Source organism: Procambarus clarkii, chromosome 16 (genome assembly GCF_040958095.1).
Source record: "Procambarus clarkii isolate CNS0578487 chromosome 16, FALCON_Pclarkii_2.0, whole genome shotgun sequence".
NCBI lineage: Eukaryota > Metazoa > Arthropoda > Malacostraca > Decapoda > Cambaridae > Procambarus > Procambarus clarkii.
Genome location: NC_091165.1, coordinates 39237479 through 39256609, shown reverse-complemented (window position 1 = coordinate 39256609; position 19131 = coordinate 39237479). Strand labels below are relative to the sequence as shown.

The window sequence follows — 19131 nt, the reverse complement described above, 5'->3', positions numbered from 1 at the left end:
AGGCATCCCAGAGCTTGTCATAGTGATCTAGCAATGGTGAGAGGCTCTGGCGCCCTGTTGTGAACCCGCGTTGTTAATGGTTCTGTAGACATTGTGATTACTTGTGTTTTGTGACCTTACTTCTTAGCACTCTTTTCAAAGACTTTTATGATGTATGATATTAGTGCAATTGGTCGATAATTTTGGGCATCTACTTTACTACCTCTTTTGTGGCGTGGCATGATCACCGCTGTTTTATGTCGAGGGATAACACCAGTTTCTAGGCTCCTTCTCCAAATGATGTTTAGGGCCTGTGATAGATTTTTTTGTACAATACTTGATGAATATATCATTCCACAAATATAGGCCTGATAAATAAGACATACTGTCTATGGCTACTTCAAAATCCAGTTTGGATATATTGAAAGCTGATATATTCGGTTTGACGATGATATCACATTAATAAAGACCTCGTTTGGATCACCGATCGTCAATGTGTTCAGGGGCTCACTGGAAACAGAGTCAACTGAAGCCTCAGTATTTCACTCATTTCTTTGTTGTCATCTGTGAAAGTTCCGTCACCCTTGCGCAAGCGCTCAAGGGCAGCGGGCTCATGAATACAGGAGTATACAAAGGCACATGTACATGTATACAATCACTACTATACAGTTATATACGGGTACAGACAAATACATGATACAGACAAGCTCATATAAATACATAGGTACGAAAACCATTCGTACACATGACCAGAAAAATGAACGCGGGTTGAGATAGAGAGATACAGGCAGGTACAGTGAAGTTACGGTATCAGATACATATGCTGGTACAGGGACAGGCAGACAGGGAGGTACCGTGCCAGGCAGACAGGGTGACAGTGCCAGGCAGACAGGGTGACACAGTGCCAGGCAGACAGGGTGATACAGTGCCAGGCAGACAGGGTGATACAGTGCCAGGCAGACATTGTGATACAGTGCCAAGCAGACAGGGTGATACAGTGCCAAGCAGACAGGGTGATACAGTGCCAGGCAGACAGGGTGATACAGTGCCAAGCAGACAGGGTGATACAGTGCCAAGCAGACAGGGTGATACAGTGCCAGGCAGACAGGGTGATACAGTGCCAGGCAGACAGGGTGATACAGTGCCAGGCAGACAGGGTGACACAGTGCCAGGCAGATAGGGTGACACAGTGCCAGGCAGACAGAGTGCCAGTGCCAGGCAGACAGGGTGCTAGTGCCAGGCAGACAGGGTGATACAGTGCCAGGCAGATAGGGTGATACAGTGCCAGGCAGACAGGGTGATACAGTGCCAGGCAGATAGGGTGATACAGTGCCAGGCAGACAGAGTGCCAGTGCCAGGCAGACAGGGTGCTAGTGCCAGGCAGACAGGGTGATACAGTGCCAGGCAGACAGAGTGCCAGTGCCAGGCAGACAGGGGTGCCAGTGCCAGGCAGACAGGGGTGCCAGTGCCAGTCAGACAGGGGTGCCAGTGCCAGGCAGACAGGGGTGCCAGTGCCAGGCAGACAGGGTGATACAGTGCCAGGCAGACAGGGGTGCCAGTGCCAGGTAGACAGGGGTAGCAGTGCCAGGCAGACAGGGGTGCCAGGTGTGACCATAGGGGTGCCAGTGCCAGGTGTGACCATAGGGGTGCCAGTGCCAGGTGTGACCATAGGGGTGCCAGTGCCAGGCAGACAGGGTGATACAGTGCCAGGCAGACGGGGGTGCCAGGTGTGACCATAGGGGTGCCAGTGCCAGGCAGACAGGGGTGCCAGGTGTGACCATACGGGTGCCAGGCAGACAGGGGTGCCAGGTGTGACCATAGGGGTGCCAGTGCCAGGTGTGACCATAGGGGTGCCAGTGCCAGGCAGACAGGGTGATACAGTGCCAGGCAGACAGGGTGATACAGTGCCAGGCAGACAGGGGTGCCAGGTGTAACCATAGGGGTGCCAGTGCCAGGCAGACAGGGGTGCCAGGTGTGACCATAGGGGTGCCAGTGCCAGGCAGACAGGGTGTGACCGTGTAAGGTGATACTGACCTTCACCAGCAGACATGTTGAGGCGGACCTTGACCACGTCCCCCGAGGTGGTGCCAGCGTACAGCAGCTCCTCCCTCGCCTCCACCTGTTGTACACATGTGTCAGTGTCCTGTACAGGTGTGTCAGTGTCCTGTACAGGTGTGTCAGTGTCCTGTACAGGTGTGTCAGTGTCCTGTACAGGTGTGTCAGTGTCCTGTACAGGTGTGTCAGTGTCCTGTACAGGTGTGTCAGTGTCCTGTACAGGTGTGTCAGTGTCCTGTACAGGTGTGTCAGTGTCCTGTACAGGTGTGTCAGTGTCCTGTACAGGTGTGTCAGTGTCCTGTACAGGTGTGTCAGTGTCTTGTACAGGTGTGTCAGTGTCTTGTACAGGTGTGTCAGTGTCCTGTACAGGTGTGTCAGTGTCTTGTACACATGTGTCAGTGTCCTGTACAGGTGTGTCAGTGTCCTGTACAGGTGTGTCAGTGTCTTGTACAGGTGTGTCAGTGTCCTGTACAGGTGTGTCAGTGTCTTGTACAGGTGTGTCAGTGTCCTGTGCAGGTGTGTCAGTGTCCTGTACAGGTGTGTCAGTGTCCTGTACAGGTGTGTCAGTGTCTTGTACAGGTGTGTCAGTGTCCTGTACAGGTGTGTCAGTGTCTTGTACACATGTGTCAGTGTCCTGTACAGGTGTGTCAGTGTCCTGTACAGGTGTGTCAGTGTCTTGTACACATGTGTCAGTGTCCTGTACAGGTGTGTCAGTGTCTTGTACACATGTGTCAGTGTCCTGTACAGGTGTGTCAGTGTCCTGTACAGGTGTGTCAGTGTCTTGTACACATGTGTCAGTGTCCTGTACAGGTGTGTCAGTGTCCTGTACAGGTGTGTCAGTGTCCTGTACAGGTGTGTCAGTGTCTTGTACAGGTGTGTCAGTGTCCTGTACAGGTGTGTCAGTGTCCTGTACAGGTGTGTCAGTGTCTTGTACAGGTGTGTGTCAGTGTCCTGTACAGGTGTGTCAGTGTCCTGTACAGGTGTGTCAGTGTCCTGTACAGGTGTGTCAGTGTCCTGTACAGGTGTGTCAGTGTCTTGTACAGGTGTGTCAGTGTCCTGTACAGGTGTGTCAGTGTCCTGTACAGGTGTGTCAGTGTCCTGTACAGGTGTGTCAGTGTCCTGTACAGGTGTGTCAGTGTCCTGTACAGGTGTGTCAGTGTCTTGTACAGGTGTGTCAGTGTCTTGTACAGGTGTGTCAGTGTCCTGTACAGGTGTGTCAGTGTCCTGTACAGGTGTGTCAGTGTCCTGTACAGGTGTGTCAGTGTCCTGTACAGGTGTGTCAGTGTCCTGTACAGGTGTGTCAGTGTCCTGTACAGGTGTGTCAGTGTCCTGTACATGTGTGTCAGTGTCTTGTACAGGTGTGTCAGTGTCTTGTACAGGTGTGTCAGTGTCTTGTACAGGTGTGTCAGTGTCCTGTACAGGTGTGTCAGTGTCTTGTACAGGTGTGTCAGTGTCCTGTACAGGTGTGTCAGTGTCTTGTACACATGTGTCAGTGTCCTGTACAGGTGTGTCAGTGTCTTGTACAGGTGTGTCAGTGTCCTGTACAGGTGTGTGTCGTGCTTGTGGCCGCCCTCTCTACCTCTACCTTTCTTCCTCTCTCCCTCTCTCTACCTCTACCTTTCTCCCTCTCTCTTCCTCTACCTCTCTCTCTTCCTCTACCTCTCTCTCTTCCTCTACCTCTCTCTCTTCCTCTACCTCTCTCTCTTTCTACAATTACCTCTCCCTCCCTCCCTTTCTCCTTTTCCCTCCCTCTCTTTCTTCCTCTTTCTCTCCATCCCTCCCTACCTTTTTCCCTCTCTTCTCTCTTCCCTCTCCCCTTCTCCGTCTCCCCCTCTCCCTTCCCTCTCTCTTTCTCTCTGTCTCTCTCTCTCTCTCTCTCTCTCTCTCTCTCTCTCTTTCTCTCTGTCTCTCTCTCTCTCTCTCTCTCTCTCTCTCTCTCTCTCTCTCTCTCTCTCTCTCTCTCTCTCTCTCTCTCTCTGTCTGTCTCTCTGTCTCTCTCTCTCTCTCTCTCTCTCTCTCTCTCTCTCTCTCTCTCTCTCTCTCTCTCTCTCTCTCTCTCTCTCTCTCTCTCTCTCTCTCTCTCTCTCTCCCTCTCGCCCCTCACTCTCCCCCCCTCCCTCTCTCCCTCTCAGCATTAAGACTTACCTGCAAACAGGTGTAATTCCTCTCCAGAAGACCGAGGGAGATGGGCGTGGGTGTGAGCCTGTTGGTGTGGGAGTTGAGTGACCACGCCCGCAGCGTGCGCGTGCCGCCCACCACCATGAGCGTGGGCGTGCGGGGGGCGGTGCAGAGGTGGGTGGCGGTGCCCAGACCCGCCTCCGCCGCCACCACACCTACACGAGGGCGGAGGAGGCACGAAATAACCGACTGTCCTTACACAATGGTCTGGTGGTGGTGCTGGGATACACTACAAAGTGGTCTGGTGGTGGTGCTGGGATACACTACAAAGTGGCCTGGTGGTGGTGCTGGGATACACTACAAAGTGGCATGGTGGTGGTGCTGGGATACACTACAAAGTGGCCTGGTGGTGGTGCTGGGATACACTACAAAGTGGCCTGGTGGTGGTGCTGGGATAGACTACAAAGTGGCCTGGTGGTGGTGCTGGGATAGACTACAAAGTGGCCTGGTGGTGGTGCTGGGATACACTACAAAGTGGCCTGGTGGTGCTAGGATACACTACAAAGTGGCCTGGTGGTGGTGCTGGGATACACTACAAAGGGACCTGGTGGTGCTGGTATACACTACAAAGTGGCCTGGTGGTGCTAGGATACACTGCAAAGTGGCCTGGGGGTGCTGGGATACACTACAAAGAGGCCTGGTGGTGCTAGGATACACTGCAAAGTGGCCTGGGGGTGCTGGGATACACTACAAAGTGGCCTGGTGGTGCTAGGATACACTGCAAAGTGGCCTGGGGGTGCTGGGATACACTACAAAGTGGCCTGGGGGTGCTAGGATACACTATATAGTGGCCTGGTGGTGCTGGGATACACTACAAAGTGGCCTGGGGGTGCTAGGATAAACTACATAGTGGCCTGGTGGTGCTAGGATACACTACAAAGGGACCTGGTGGTGCTGGGATACACTGCAAAGTGACCTGGGGGTGCTGGGATACACTACAAAGTGGCCTGGGGGTGCTGGGATACACTACAAAGTGGCCTGGTGGTGTTGGGGGACACTACAAAGTGGCCAGGGGTGCTGGGATACACTACAAAGTGGCCTGGTGGTGCTGGGATACACTACAAAGTGGCCTGGGGGTGCTAGGATACACTACAAAGTGGCCAGGGGGTGCTGGGATACACTACAAAGTGGCCTGGAGGTGCTAGGGTACACTACAAAGTGGCCTGGGCGTGCTGGGATACACTACAAAGTGGCCTGGGGGTGCTGGGATACATTATAAAGTGGCCTGGGGGTGCTGGGATACACTACAAAGTGGCCTGGTGGTGCTGAGATACACTACAAAGTGACCTGGTGGTGCTGGGATACACTACAAAGTGGCCTGGGGGTGCTGGGATACACTACAAAGTGGCCTGGTGGTGCTGGGATACACTACAAAGCGGCATGGGGGTGCTGGGATACACTACAAAGTGGCCTGGAGGTACTAGGATACACTACAAAGGGACCTGGAGGTACTAGGATACACTACAAAGGGACCTGGAGGGACTAGAATACATTACAAAGTGACCTGAAGGTACTAGGATACACTACAAAGGGACCTGGAGGTACTAGGATACATTACAAAGTGACCTGGAGGTACTAGGATACACTACAAAGTGACCTGGAGGTACTAGGATACACTACAAAGGGACCTGAAGGTACTAGAATACATTACAAAGGGACCTGGAGGTACTAGGATACACTACAAAGGGACCTGAAGGTACTAGAATACATTACAAAGGGACCTGGAGGTACTAGGATACACTACAAAGGAATCTGGAGGTAGTAGGATACACTACAAAGGGACCTGGAGGTACTAGGACACACTAAAAAGGGACCTGGAGGTACTAGGATACACTACAAAGGGACCTGGAGGTACTAGGATACACTACAAAGTGACCTGGAGGTACTAGGATACACTACAAAGGGACCTGGAGGTACTAGGATACACTACAAAGGGACCTGGAGGTACTAGGATACACTATAAAGGGACCTGGAGGTACTAGGATACACTACAAAGTGGCTTGGTGATGGCGCTGGGGTACACTACAAAGTGGCCTCCTGGTGGTGGGGCTGGGATACACTACAAAGTGGCCTCCTGGTGGTGGGGCTGGGATACACTACAAAGTGGCCTCCTGGTGGTGGGGCTGGGACATACTACAAAGTGGCCTCCTGGTGGTGGGGCTGGGATACACTACAAAGTGGCCTGGTGGTGGGGCTGGGATACACTACAAAGTGGCCTCCTGGTGGTGGGGCTGGGATACACTACAAAGTGGCCTGGTGGTGGGGCTGGGATACACTACAAAGTGGCCTCCTGGTGGTGGGGCTGGGATACACTACAAAGTGGCCTGGTGGTGGGGCTCGGACATACTACAAAGTGGCCTGCGTGTGGGGAGGTGCCAGATGACCAGGTAGCCGTCGAGGACGCCGCCCAGGCTGGCCACGTACTCCTCCCCGGCGGTGACGGCCACGGCGGCGACCTCCTCCCGGTGGAGGCTGTGGCTGCCGTACTCCCGCCGGGCCTCGTACTGCCACACCACCACCCGCGCCTGCCGGGCATGGCGACCTCACTCAACTCTATGGTACACGGCCCTAGGACTACAGACCTGGCGCCAGATTCACGACGCAGTTACGCGAGTGCTGACGAACGTGTACATCTTTCCTCAATCTTTGATGGCTTTAGTTACATTTATTAAACAGTTTACAAGCATGAAAACTTGCCATTCAACTGTTGTTGTTGTTATAAACAGCCTCCTGGTGCTTCGGAGCTCATTAACTGTTAAATAATTGTAAACAAAGCCGGCAAAGATTGAGAAAAGATGTATAGGTTCGTAAGTGCTTGCTTAACTGCTTCGTGAATCTGGCCCCAGGAGTCCTCAGTCAACTTGCCTCTCGCAACTTAAGGTGGATTAATGGGTATATCACAGAAAATAGGAATAAGTTGAGTTAAGTTGGTGTGGCGGGGACTGATGTAAGTGGCGTGCCGCTGGGCTCGGTCATGGGACACCTCTTGTTTGCTGTATAAACAATTTAGACTCAGGGACATTTGAAACTTTCTCTGGAGGCTAAAATCAGACTGGAAATGCGCTTCCAAAACATACAATTGCTACAAGATGACTTTTGATGAAATTTTAATGAGATTTTGATTGAAATTTTGACTGATGTAACTTGGTACTTACACACTAAGGGTCCTGAGCCCAGGATATTGCAATAGTTAGCAGACGACCATTGTTGAGATTAGCAAATCGGACAAGATCTGTGTCAGTGTATTCATAGTAATATTTCTTTTGTAGAGGTCGGGAAATATCAAGCTAAAATCAAACTTAAATGTACAAATCCACAAGGGCCGTGACGAGGATTCGAACCTGCGTCCGGGAGCATCAAACTTAAATATTCCTAGGCCTAGTATAGCACATATATGTACTATGGTAGGCCTCAGATAGCGTGTATTAGGCGTAAGATAGTTAGGTTAAGTTCGATTAGCAACATGGAAAACTTTTTCTGGTTTGTTCAAATTCAGTCAAGAAATTCTACTTTCTTGTGGTCCATCTTGTCTATGTTGGAACACGTCGATGTTGTCTAATCGATGTGGTAACGATGTTACCACATCATTACACTAAGTAACGATGTGGTCGATCGTAACGATGTAACATATTGATCCTGAAATGAAAGCACTTTCATTTTTGGAGGATAGGCTATTTATTTATTGCAATAATACTCTCCATTTGTATTCACTTACGTATAGTTTTGTTTTCTTTCTACCGAACACTAAAGCTTATATTCGTCAGATTAAGGTCATGATCATTATTCAGCCTTAGAGATAGGGAATAATGTTGTTTTGAGCTGTAAGACAAATATCTTTAGACGTGTTGTAAAAGTGACGTGAAGAGCAAGACGCCATCACAGCTCCGTCTTGAGCATTCAGGTCAAGATCACTCGATTCCCTCCACTAGGTGACCCCTCACCTGGGCCCCTCACCTCCCCTCAGCCCCTCACCTGGGCCCCTCACCTCCCCTTAGCCCCTCACATCGCCCCCTCACCTCCCCTCAGCCCCTCACATCGCCCCCTCACCTCCTCTCAGCCCCTCACATCGCCCCCTCACCTCCTCTCAGCCCCTCACATCGCCCCCTCACCTCCTCTCAGCCCCTCACATCGCCCCCTCACCTCCCCTCAGCCCCTCACATCGCCCCCTCACCTCCTCTCAGCCCCTCACCTCCCCTCAGCCCCTCACATCGCCCCCTCACCTCCCCTCAGCCCCTCACATCGCCCCCTCACCTCCCCTCAGCCCCTCACATCGCCCCCTCACCTCCTCTCAGCCCCTCACCTCCCCTCAGCCCCTCACATCGCCCCCTCACCTCCCCTCAGCCCCTCACATCGCCCCCTCACCTCCCCTCAGCCCCTCAAGGAGTACACACTATCATCTACGCCAAGGTGTAGCCACCTTCCTACTTCCTCCGAAGATGTTGAAGACGCGTCCGTTCCTTGACACGTCGGGCTGAATAAAATTGCAAAATGAGCCATAATCTTCCTCCCTAAGTGATGAAAGACATAATATAGACTGACAATAATATATAATTTGTGAGATATCTTTTTCGGTTAGAATGTGAGGATAAATGTAACTTCAGGAGGCCTAGTTGCTCATACGAGGCTGCTCCTATTTATATCCACCTAAACCCATTCATATATATGTCTAACCTACGCTTGAAACAATCAAAACATTCCACTTCTTTATAATTTACTCAGTAAATGAACAAATCCACAAGGGCTATGATGAGGGTTCGAACCTACGTCCGGGAAGATCCCAGGCGTGCCTTAGTTCACTGCGTCACGACATGGAAAAGAATTGCAAATGGATTTGTTCATTTGATGTATCATGCTATTGTGATTTCTGTGTGTAATTTACTCAGTAATTTATTCCATAAATCTACAACCGTTTCTAAACCAGTATTTACCCAGGTCTCTCCTAAACCTGTATTTACCCAGGTCTCTCCTAAAACTGTATTTACCCAGGTCTCTCCTAAACCAGTATTTACCCAGGTCTCTCCTGAACCAGTATTTACCCAGGTCTCTCCTAAAACTGTATTTACCCAGGTCTCTCCTAAACCTGTATTTACCCAGGTCTCTCCTAAACCAGTATTTATCCAGGCCTCTCCTAAACCTGTATTTACCTCGGTCTCTCCTAAACCAGTATTTACCCAGGTCTCTCCTAAACCTGTATTTACCCAGGTCTCTCCTGAACCAGTATTTACCCAGGTCTCTCCTAAACAAGTATTTACCCAGGTCTCTCCTAAACCTGTATTTACCCAGGTCTCTCCTAAACCAGTATTTACCCAGGTCTCTTCTAAACCAGTATTTACCCAGGTCTCTCCTAAACCTGTATTTACCCAGGACTCTCCTAAACCTGTATTTACCCAGGTCTCTCCTGAACCAGTATTTACCCACGTCTCTCCCAAATATGAATTTCTTAAATTTGTATCCATTGCTTCGTGCTCTATTTTCTGTTGATATATTTAAAGCCTCATTTGTATAACTATTATCATACCCAGATAACCATTTGTTTACTTAAACCAAGTAACCTTAAATCTTCGTCTTTTTAGAAGCTCTATCGACAGCATGACCGTCAGGGGAGTTCTACTAACCTTTAGAGGTCTGGTCCGCCTTAATCCACACCGTCGACGGGTCGCAGTGTGTCTTGTGAACCACGGACGAAGGTCATTGGTAATAGGGGTATGTCAGTATAGTATAGGACTCGGTTTATATACACAGAGAAGTGAGTAACGCCTCACGGTGTTGGTCTGAAGATCCCTTCTAATCATGACTCTTTCTCATATTCTCATTTTCTAAAGTCAGTATTGTCCAGTTGATATTTGGGAGCTCTAATATTATTACCTAAGATGAAAACCCTGTGTTTTCAGCATCAAATTCCACCAGTCTTTTGTGCACATATAATATATGTACTGAAACATGTACTATCTCTTGCTGCTTCTATGTTGGTTCGGGATCTTGAAGTGGGTAGAATATAGTTATGTGTTAATTGGCTGTTGATTGCTGGTGTTGACATTTTGATGTGTAGTGCCTCGCTGATGTCGAGTCTCCTGCTATCGCTGTACCTATCGATGTTTTCTGTGTTGCTTGTTAAGATTTATCTATTGATGGTCAGGTTGCGAGAGAAGATTATATATTCTTTGATGGAGCCCTGTTGTTTGTTCATTCTTAATCGCCTAGAAAGAGACGTTGTTGTCTTGCCTATATATTGAGATCTTTGAGTCTGACAGTCCCTAAGTAGGCATGTTAAAGCATAGACGACGTTGGTTTCTTTCAAGGCGTTCTGTTTGGTGTCTGGAGAGTTAATATGAGAGAAAATATAGGATAATAGACCTTTTGTAGTTACTTTCATTCTTATGTTCTCTTTTATACAATATATACCCATTGATTTGTGTTCTATCTTTGTCACCTCACGCAAAAACATTTGTGTCATATCACCACACCCAAATCGAAAATAAGCATGAAATGATGTGTGTAAACCTGTGTTTGAAAATGTGAGAAGTCCTTGCGAAACACTTTTAGGCGTCAGACCATAAAAAAAAATGAGAAAATGAACTTTGGACAGTTAATTTTTCAATTACCCCCGATAGTGAAGAAAAACGTAAGAAATATTGAGAAGATTCGCGTTAGAATCATTAATCTTACCCTTTCGGTCATATATATATATATATATATATATATATATATATATATATATATATATATATATATATATATATATATATATTTGTGTCAGTATAGAGAGGTACCTGGCAGCCCGGGTCGCTATCCTGGGCGGAGACGATGATCTGGCCGGAGCTGGAGACAGCGAGGGCGGTGACTGGGCGGGTGTGGGCGTGGAGGAGTGCGTGGCGGCCACCCACACGGTCCCACACGCCCACGCCCACGCCCACCGGGTACACCAACCCACGGTCCTGCTGGAGGTGCAGGCCGCCCACCACTTTACCTGAGGGAAGGAACACGATATTTATTCAACGGAAATTGCATTTATAGAAGCTGAATCAATGGACATAATTTTGGATAAGTTTCGATTCTGGAAAGACCTGGGTAAATACTGGTTCAGAAATAGGGGTGTAGATTTATGGAAGATATAACTTGTTCATGTGGCATTGCTGGATTGTTTCAAGCGCAGGTTAGACATATATGTTATGAGGTTGGGAGTCGTAAGCTTCCATGTGTGCTGTGCTCCCCCAGCTCACAGCTTCACCGTCTCCCCCAGCACACAGCTTCACCGTCACCCCCCAGCACACAGCTTCACCGTCACTCCCCCCAGCACACAGCTTCACCGTCTCCCCCAGCACACAGCTTCACCGTCACCCCCAGCACACAGCTTCACCGTCACCCCCAGCACACAGCTTCACCGTCACCCCCAGCACACCGCTTCACCGTCACCCCCCAGCACACAGCTTCACCGTCACTCCCCCCTAGCACACAGCTTCACCGTCACCTCCAGCACACAGCTTCACCGTCACCCCCAGCACACAGCTTCACCGTCACCACCAGCACACAGCTTCACCGTCACCCCAGCACACAGCTTCACCGTCACCCCCAGCACACCGCTTCACCGTCTCCCCCAGCACACAGCTTCACCGTCTCCCCCAGCACACAGCTTCACCGTCACCCCCAGCACACAGCTTCACCGTCACCCCCAGCACACAGCTTCACCGTCACTCCCCAGCACACAGCTTCACCGTCACTCCCCAGCACACAGCTTCACCGTCACTCCCCAGCACACAGCTTCATCGTCACTCCCCAGCACACAGCTTCACCGTCACTCCCCAGCACACAGCTTCACCGTCTCCCCCAGCACACAGCTTCACCGTCACTCCCCAGCACACAGCTTCACCGTCACTCCCCAGCACACAGCTTCACCGTCACTCCCCAGCACACAGCTTCACCGTCACTCCCCAGCACACAGCTTCACCGTCAGTCCCCAGCACATTGCTTCACCGTCACCCCCGAGCACACCGCTTCACCGTCACCCCCCAGCACACCGCTTCACCGTCTCCCCCCAGCACACCGCTTCACCGTCTCCCCCAGCACACAGCTTCACCGTCTCCCCCAGCACACAGCTTCACCGTCTCTCCCAGCACACAGCTTCACCGTCTCCCCCAGCACACAGCTTCACCGTCACCCCCCAGCACACAGCTTCACCGTCACTCCCCCCAGCACACAGCTTCACCGTCTCCCCCAGCACACAGCTTCACCGTCACCCCCAGCACACAGCTTCACCGTCACCCCCAGCACACAGCTTCACCGTCACCCCCAGCACACCGCTTCACCGTCACCCCCCAGCACACAGCTTCACCGTCACTCCCCCCTAGCACACAGCTTCACCGTCACCCCCAGCACACAGCTTCACCGTCACCCCCAGCACACAGCTTCACCGTCACCACCAGCACACAGCTTCACCGTCACCCCAGCACACAGCTTCACCGTCACCCCCAGCACACCGCTTCACCGTCTCCCCCAGCACACAGCTTCACCGTCTCCCCCAGCACACAGCTTCACCGTCACCCCCAGCACACAGCTTCACCGTCACCCCCAGCACACAGCTTCACCGTCACTCCCCAGCACACAGCTTCACCGTCACTCCCCAGCACACAGCTTCACCGTCACTCCCCAGCACACAGCTTCACCGTCACTCCCCAGCACACAGCTTCACCGTCACTCCCCAGCACACAGCTTCACCGTCTCCCCCAGCACACAGCTTCACCGTCACTCCCCAGCACACAGCTTCACCGTCACTCCCCAGCACACAGCTTCACCGTCACTCCCCAGCACACAGCTTCACCGTCACTCCCCAGCACACAGCTTCACCGTCAGTCCCCAGCACATTGCTTCACCGTCACCCCCCAGCACACCGCTTCACCGTCACCCCCCAGCACACCGCTTCACCGTCTCCCCCCAGCACACCGCTTCACCGTCTCCCCCAGCACACAGCTTCACCGTCTCCCCCAGCACACAGCTTCACCGTCTCTCCCAGCACACAGCTTCACCGTCTCCCCCAGCACACAGCTTCACCGTCTCCCCCAGCACACAGCTTCACCGTCTCCCCCAGCACACAGCTTCACCGTCACTCCCCAGCACACCGCTTCACCGTCACCCCCCAGCACACCGCTTCACCGTCTCCCCCAGCACACCACTTCACCGTCACCCCCAGCACACCGCTTCACCGTCACCCCCCAGCACACCGCTTCACCGTCTCCCCCCAGCACACCGCTTCACCGTCACCCCCAGCACACCGCTTCACCGTCACCCCCCAGCACACCGCTTCACCGTCTCCCCCCAGCACACCGCTTCACCGTCACCCCCCAGCACACCGCTTCACCGTCACCCCCCAGCACACAGCTTCACCGTCACCCCCAGCACACCGCTTCACCGTCACCCCCCAGCACACAGCTTCACCGTCACTCCCCCCTAGCACACAGCTTCACCGTCACCCCCAGCACACAGCTTCACCGTCACCCCCAGCACACAGTTTCACCGTCACCACCAGCACACAGCTTCACCGTCACCCCAGCATACAGCTTCACCGTCACCCCCAGCACACCGCTTCACCGTCTCCCCCAGCACACAGCTTCACCGTCTCCCCCAGCACACAGCTTCACCGTCACCCCCAGCACACAGCTTCACCGTCACCCCCAGCACACAGCTTCACCGTCACTCCCCAGCACACAGCTTCACCGTCACTCCCCAGCACACAGCTTCACCGTCACTCCCCAGCACACAGCTTCACCGTCACTCCCCAGCACACAGCTTCACCGTCACTCCCCAGCACACAGCTTCACCGTCTCCCCCAGCACACAGCTTCACCGTCACTCCCCAGCACACAGCTTCACCGTCACTCCCCAGCACACAGCTTCACCATCACTCCCCAGCACACAGCTTCACCGTCACTCCCCAGCACACAGCTTCACCGTCAGTCCCCAGCACATTGCTTCACCGTCACCCCCCAGCACACCGCTTCACCGTCACCCCCCAGCACACCGCTTCACCGTCTCCCCCCAGCACACCGCTTCACCGTCTCCCCCAGCACACAGCTTCACCGTCTCCCCCAGCACACAGCTTCACCGTCTCTCCCAGCACACAGCTTCACCGTCTCCCCAGCACACAGCTTCACCGTCTCCCCCAGCACACAGCTTCACCGTCTCCCCCAGCACACAGCTTCACCGTCACTCCCCAGCACACCGCTTCACCGTCACCCCCCAGCACACCGCTTCACCGTCTCCCCCAGCACACCGCTTCACCGTCACCCCCCAGCACACCGCTTCACCGTCACCCCCCAGCACACCGCTTCACCGTCTCCCCCCAGCACACCGCTTCACCGTCACCCCCCAGCACACCGCTTCACCGTCACCCCCCAGCACACCGCTTCACCGTCTCCCCCCAGCACACCGCTTCACCGTCACCCCCCAGCACACCGCTTCACCGTCACCCCCCAGCACACCGCTTCACCGTCACCCCCCAGCACACCGCTTCACCGTCACCTCCCAGCACACCGTCTCCCCCCAGCACACCGCTTCACCGTCACCCCCCAGCACACCGCTTCACCGTCACCCCCAGCACACCGCTTCACCGTCACCCCCCAGCACACCGCTTCACCGTCACCCCCCAGCACACCGCTTCACCGTCACCCCCCAGCACACCGCTTCACCGTCACCCCCCAGCACACCGTCTCCCCCCAGCACACCGCTTCACCGTCTCCCCCAGCACACAGCTTCACCGTCTCCCCCAGCACACAGCTTCACCGTCTCCCCCAGCACACCGCTTCACCGTCACCCCCCAGCACACCGCTTCACCGTCACCCCCCAGCACACCGCTTCACCGTCTCCCCCCAGCACACCGCTTCACCGTCACCCCCCAGCACACCGCTTCACCGTCACCCCCCAGCACACCGCTTCACCGTCTCCCCCCAGCACACCGCTTCACCGTCACCCCCCCAGCACACCGCTTCACCGTCACCCCCCAGCACACCGCTTCACCGTCACCCCCCAGCACACCGCTTCACCGTCACCCCCCAGCACACCGCTTCACCGTCACCCCCCAGCACACCGCTTCACCGTCACCCCCCAGCACACCGTCTCCCCCCAGCACACAGCTTCATCGTCACCCCCCAGCACACCGCTTCACCGTCTCCCCCAGCACACAGCTTCACCGTCTCCCCCAGCACACAGCTTCACCGTCTCCCCCAGCACACAGCTTCACCGTCTCCCCCAGCACACAGCTTCACCGTCTCTCCAACAGCTTATTTACATTCACAAAGTTCTAAATACAGTGAGTGTCGTCGCCTGATACTCCTTCACTACTCTTACAGTGTACTAAATCATCCTCACCTGTCACTCACACAATGTGACGAGTCCAGGTGAATCTTCACCTTCTAGTCAACAGCTTAAGAATACTGCTTCTCTCTCATTCACTCTCACTCACTTTCTCTCTCTCTCTCTCTCTCATTCACTCTCACTCACTTTCTCTCTCTCTCTCTCTCTCTGTCTCTCTCTCTCTCTCTCTCTCTCTCTCTCTCTCTCTCTCTCTCTCTCTCTCTCTCTCTCTCTCTCTCTCTCTCTCTCTCTCTCTCTCTCTCTGTCTCTCTCTCTGTCTCTCTCTCTGTCTCTCTCTCTCTCTCTCTCTCTCTCTCTCTCTCTCTCTCTCTCTCTCTCTCTCTCTCTCTCTCTCTCTCTCTCTCTCTCTCTCTCTCTCTCTCTCTTTCTCTCTCTCTGTCTCTCTCTCTGTCTGTCTGTCTGTCTGTCTCTCTCTCTCTCTGTCTCTCTCTCTGTCTCTCTCTCTGTCTCTCTCTCTGTCTCTCTCTCTGTCTCTCTCTCTCTCTCTCTCTCTCTCTCTCTCTCTCTCTCTCTCTCTCTCTCTCTCTCTCTCTCTCTCTCTCTCTCTCTCTCTCTCTCTCTCTCTCTCTCTCTCTCTCTCTCTCTCTCTCTCTCTCTCTCTCTCTCTCTCTCTCTCTCTCTCTCTCTCTCTCTCTCTCTCTCTCTCTCTGTCTCTCTCTCTCTCTCTCTCTCTCTCTCTCTCTCTCTCTCTCTCTCTCTCTCTCTCTCTCTCTCTCTCTCTCTCTCTCTCTCTCTCTCTCTCTCTCTCTCTCTCTCTCTCTCTCTCTCTCTCTCTCTCTCTCTCTCTCTCTCTCTCTCTCTCTCTGTCTCTCTCTCTCTCTCTCTCTCTCTCTCTCTCTCTCTCTCTCTCTCTCTCTCTCTCTCTCTCTCTCTCTCTCTCTCACTCTCTCTCTCTCTCTCTCTCTCTCTCTCTCTCTCTCTCTCTCTCTCTGTCTCTCTCACTTTAATCACAGGTGTTTCATATTAACTGGTCAGGTAATTAGGATTACCTGTAATCATCAGTATTATATGCTATTAGTTACACATATAAATTATATGTACAGCCACACAGACAACCACACAGACAACCACAAACAGCCTCACAGACAACCACAAACAGCCTCACAGACAACCACACAGACAACCACAAACAGCCACACAAACAGCCACACAGACAACCACACAGACAACCACACAGACAACCACAAACAGCCACACAGACAACCACAAACAGCCTCACAGACAACCACAAACAGCCACACAGACAACCACAGACAACCAACCTGTAAACCCTATAGCAGAGAGCAACTGGAGGTCTTTGATCTTCCTGACTCTCATGGTGAGTAAACAGCATTCCCCTCCTCCCCCTCCCTAGTCTACACTCCACATTGGTAAACTGCCCAAACACCTCGTTCCTCCACCTGCGCCTCACTCGTCAGTAACGACCCGTGTGAGGTGTGAGGGGGCTAGACAAGCCTGTTTTCCTTGCGTGAATTGCGCGATTCGACGTTCTCGTTTTGCAAGCTTCCCTCCACAGCGGTCAGCTGATGCGGCAGCGTCCCGGTAACCATGGCAACGCGGTCGTCAAGTCCGTTGCTAAGGACGCTGTTAAATCAAAACAAAACAGGTGATTGGCGCCAAAGGCCGAGTCTAGCTTACAATGAGTCATTTGGAATTCATACATTATATAGTTAATTGCGGTGAGCATCATTTGTGGTGTAAAATGTTTATTCTGTTTTCATGTCTCTTAACATTTATCGTAAATATATCAATTAATGAAAACTAATTATGTTAATTTTCATTGATTTTCATTGACAACACGAACACAAAAATTATTTCTAAGTCATGTAAATAACTAAGCAATACCACCTGGGAATAGTATTGTTTACAATATGTGTTCCGATGTTTACATTATTTGTTTACAAGGCACCTGACAGCTGAGTGGACTTCGGTTCGTAGTTCTGAGGCTACGGGTTCGATCCCCGGTAGAGGCGGAGACAAATGGGCAAAACGTTTCTTTCACCCTGATGCCCCTGTTACCTAGTAGTAAATAGGTGCTTGGGGCCAGATTTACAAAGCAGTTACGCAAGCACTTATGAACCTGTACATCTTTTATCAATCTTTAGAGGTTTTGTTTGCAATTATTAAACAGTTAATGAGCTCCGAAGCACCAGGAGGCTGTTTACAACAATAACAACAGTTGATTGGCAAGTTTTCATGCTTGTAAACTGTTTAATAAATGTAACCAAAGCCGTCAAAGATTGAGGAAAGATGTTCACGTTTGTAAGTGCTTGCGTAACTGCTTCGTGAATCTGGCCCCTGGGAGTTAGACAGCTGCTACGGGCTGCTTTTTGGGGGTGTGTGTAACAAAAAGGAGGCCTGGTCGAGGACCGGGCCGCGGGGACGCTAAGCCCCGAAATCCTCTCAAGATAACCTCAGCAGTATCCCCTGGGAATATCAATGTTTACAAACTCTGTGCTGTAGTACCACCTGGGAATATCAATGTTTACAAACTCTGTGCTGTAGTACCACCTGGGAATAGCAATGTTTACAAACTCTGTGCTGTAGTACCACCTGGGAATAGCAATGTTTACAAACTCTGTGCTGTAGTACCACCTGGGAATAGCAATGTTTACAAACTCTGTGCTGTAGTACCACCTGGGAATAGCAATGTTTACAAACTCTGTGCTGTAGTACCACCTGGGAATAGCAATGTTTACAAACTCTGTGCTGTAGTACCACCTGGGAATAGCAATGTTTACAAACTCTGTGCTGTAGTACCACCTGGGAATAGCAATGTTTACAAACTCTGTGCTGTAGTACCACCTGGGAATAGCAATGTTTACAAACTCTGTGCTGTAGTACCACCTGGGAATAGCAATGTTTACAAACTCTGTGCTGTAGTACCACCTGGGAATAGCAATGTTTACAAACTCTGTGCTGTAGTACCACCTGGGAATAGCAATGTTTACAAACTCTGTGCTGTAGTACCACCTGGGAATAGCAATGTATACAAACTCCAAGCCGTAGTACCACCTGGGAATACCAATGTATATTTAACGTGGGAATATTAGTTTAGAAATAAATCGTTTGCTGACCACCAGATAGCAGCACCGAGTCAGCTGAGCGTCGCGTCCCCGTTGTCATGACAACCAGAACTTGGAAGCTCTAGCGTCCCCGTTGCCATGACAACCACAGCTTGGAAGCTTTAGCTGGTGTTGACTTGGAGACTCTCTCTGAGGACGAGAACAGCTGACAAGCTTGTTTGTTCTTCCTAATAATATTATTAACTGCTGCAATTAATCGGAAATCACCGAGAAGAACATTTGATCATTGGAAGGAGTAACAGTCGAGCAGGAGAACAGAAAATAACATTATCCTGGAGGATGATGTTCGCAGGAGGTGTTGGGGTGACAGTCACCCAGCACACTGTCAACACAGTCAACCAGTCACAGACTAAATATGAACCGAGGTAAGATCAGTTACCCACACTCACCCCACCATGCCACCCACATGACGGAGATTAGCCACCACCAGTCACAGCCAGGGATCATGACGAGACATGTTCCTGATATAT

At 51.9% G+C, this 19131-nt stretch overlaps 1 protein-coding gene across 1 annotated transcript; it reads right to left on the bottom strand.

Moving 5' to 3' along the window:
- Positions 1-17: 17 nt before the first annotated feature.
- LOC123760212 (cilia- and flagella-associated protein 52-like) lies at positions 18-16892 on the bottom strand. Its single transcript, XM_069325660.1, has 7 exons — positions 16838-16892; positions 10983-11179; positions 9519-9686; positions 6560-6737; positions 4180-4367; positions 2014-2098; positions 18-82 (listed from the first exon to the last, which is right to left on the bottom strand). Exons 1-7 carry the CDS (start codon positions 16890-16892, stop codon positions 18-20), a joined length of 936 nt encoding a protein of 311 aa, XP_069181761.1.
- Between the last annotated feature and the right edge of the window lie 2239 nt (positions 16893-19131).

What these genes read in the sequence shown, in the direction of transcription:
- LOC123760212 (XM_069325660.1), bottom strand. Translation starts at nt 16,892, where the DNA reads ATGAGAGTCAGGAAGATCAAAGACCTCCAGTTGCTCTCTGCTATAGGG. An exon ending in ATAGCGACCCGGGCTGCCAG is followed by an intron (nt 9,687 to 10,982) that starts GTACCTCTCTAT and finishes ATATATCAACAG; the next exon opens with AAAATAGAGCACGAAGCAAT. An exon ending in CTGGTTTAGAAGAGACCTGG is followed by an intron (nt 6,738 to 9,518) that starts GTAAATACTGGT and finishes CATGCCCGGCAG; the next exon opens with GCGCGGGTGGTGGTGTGGCA.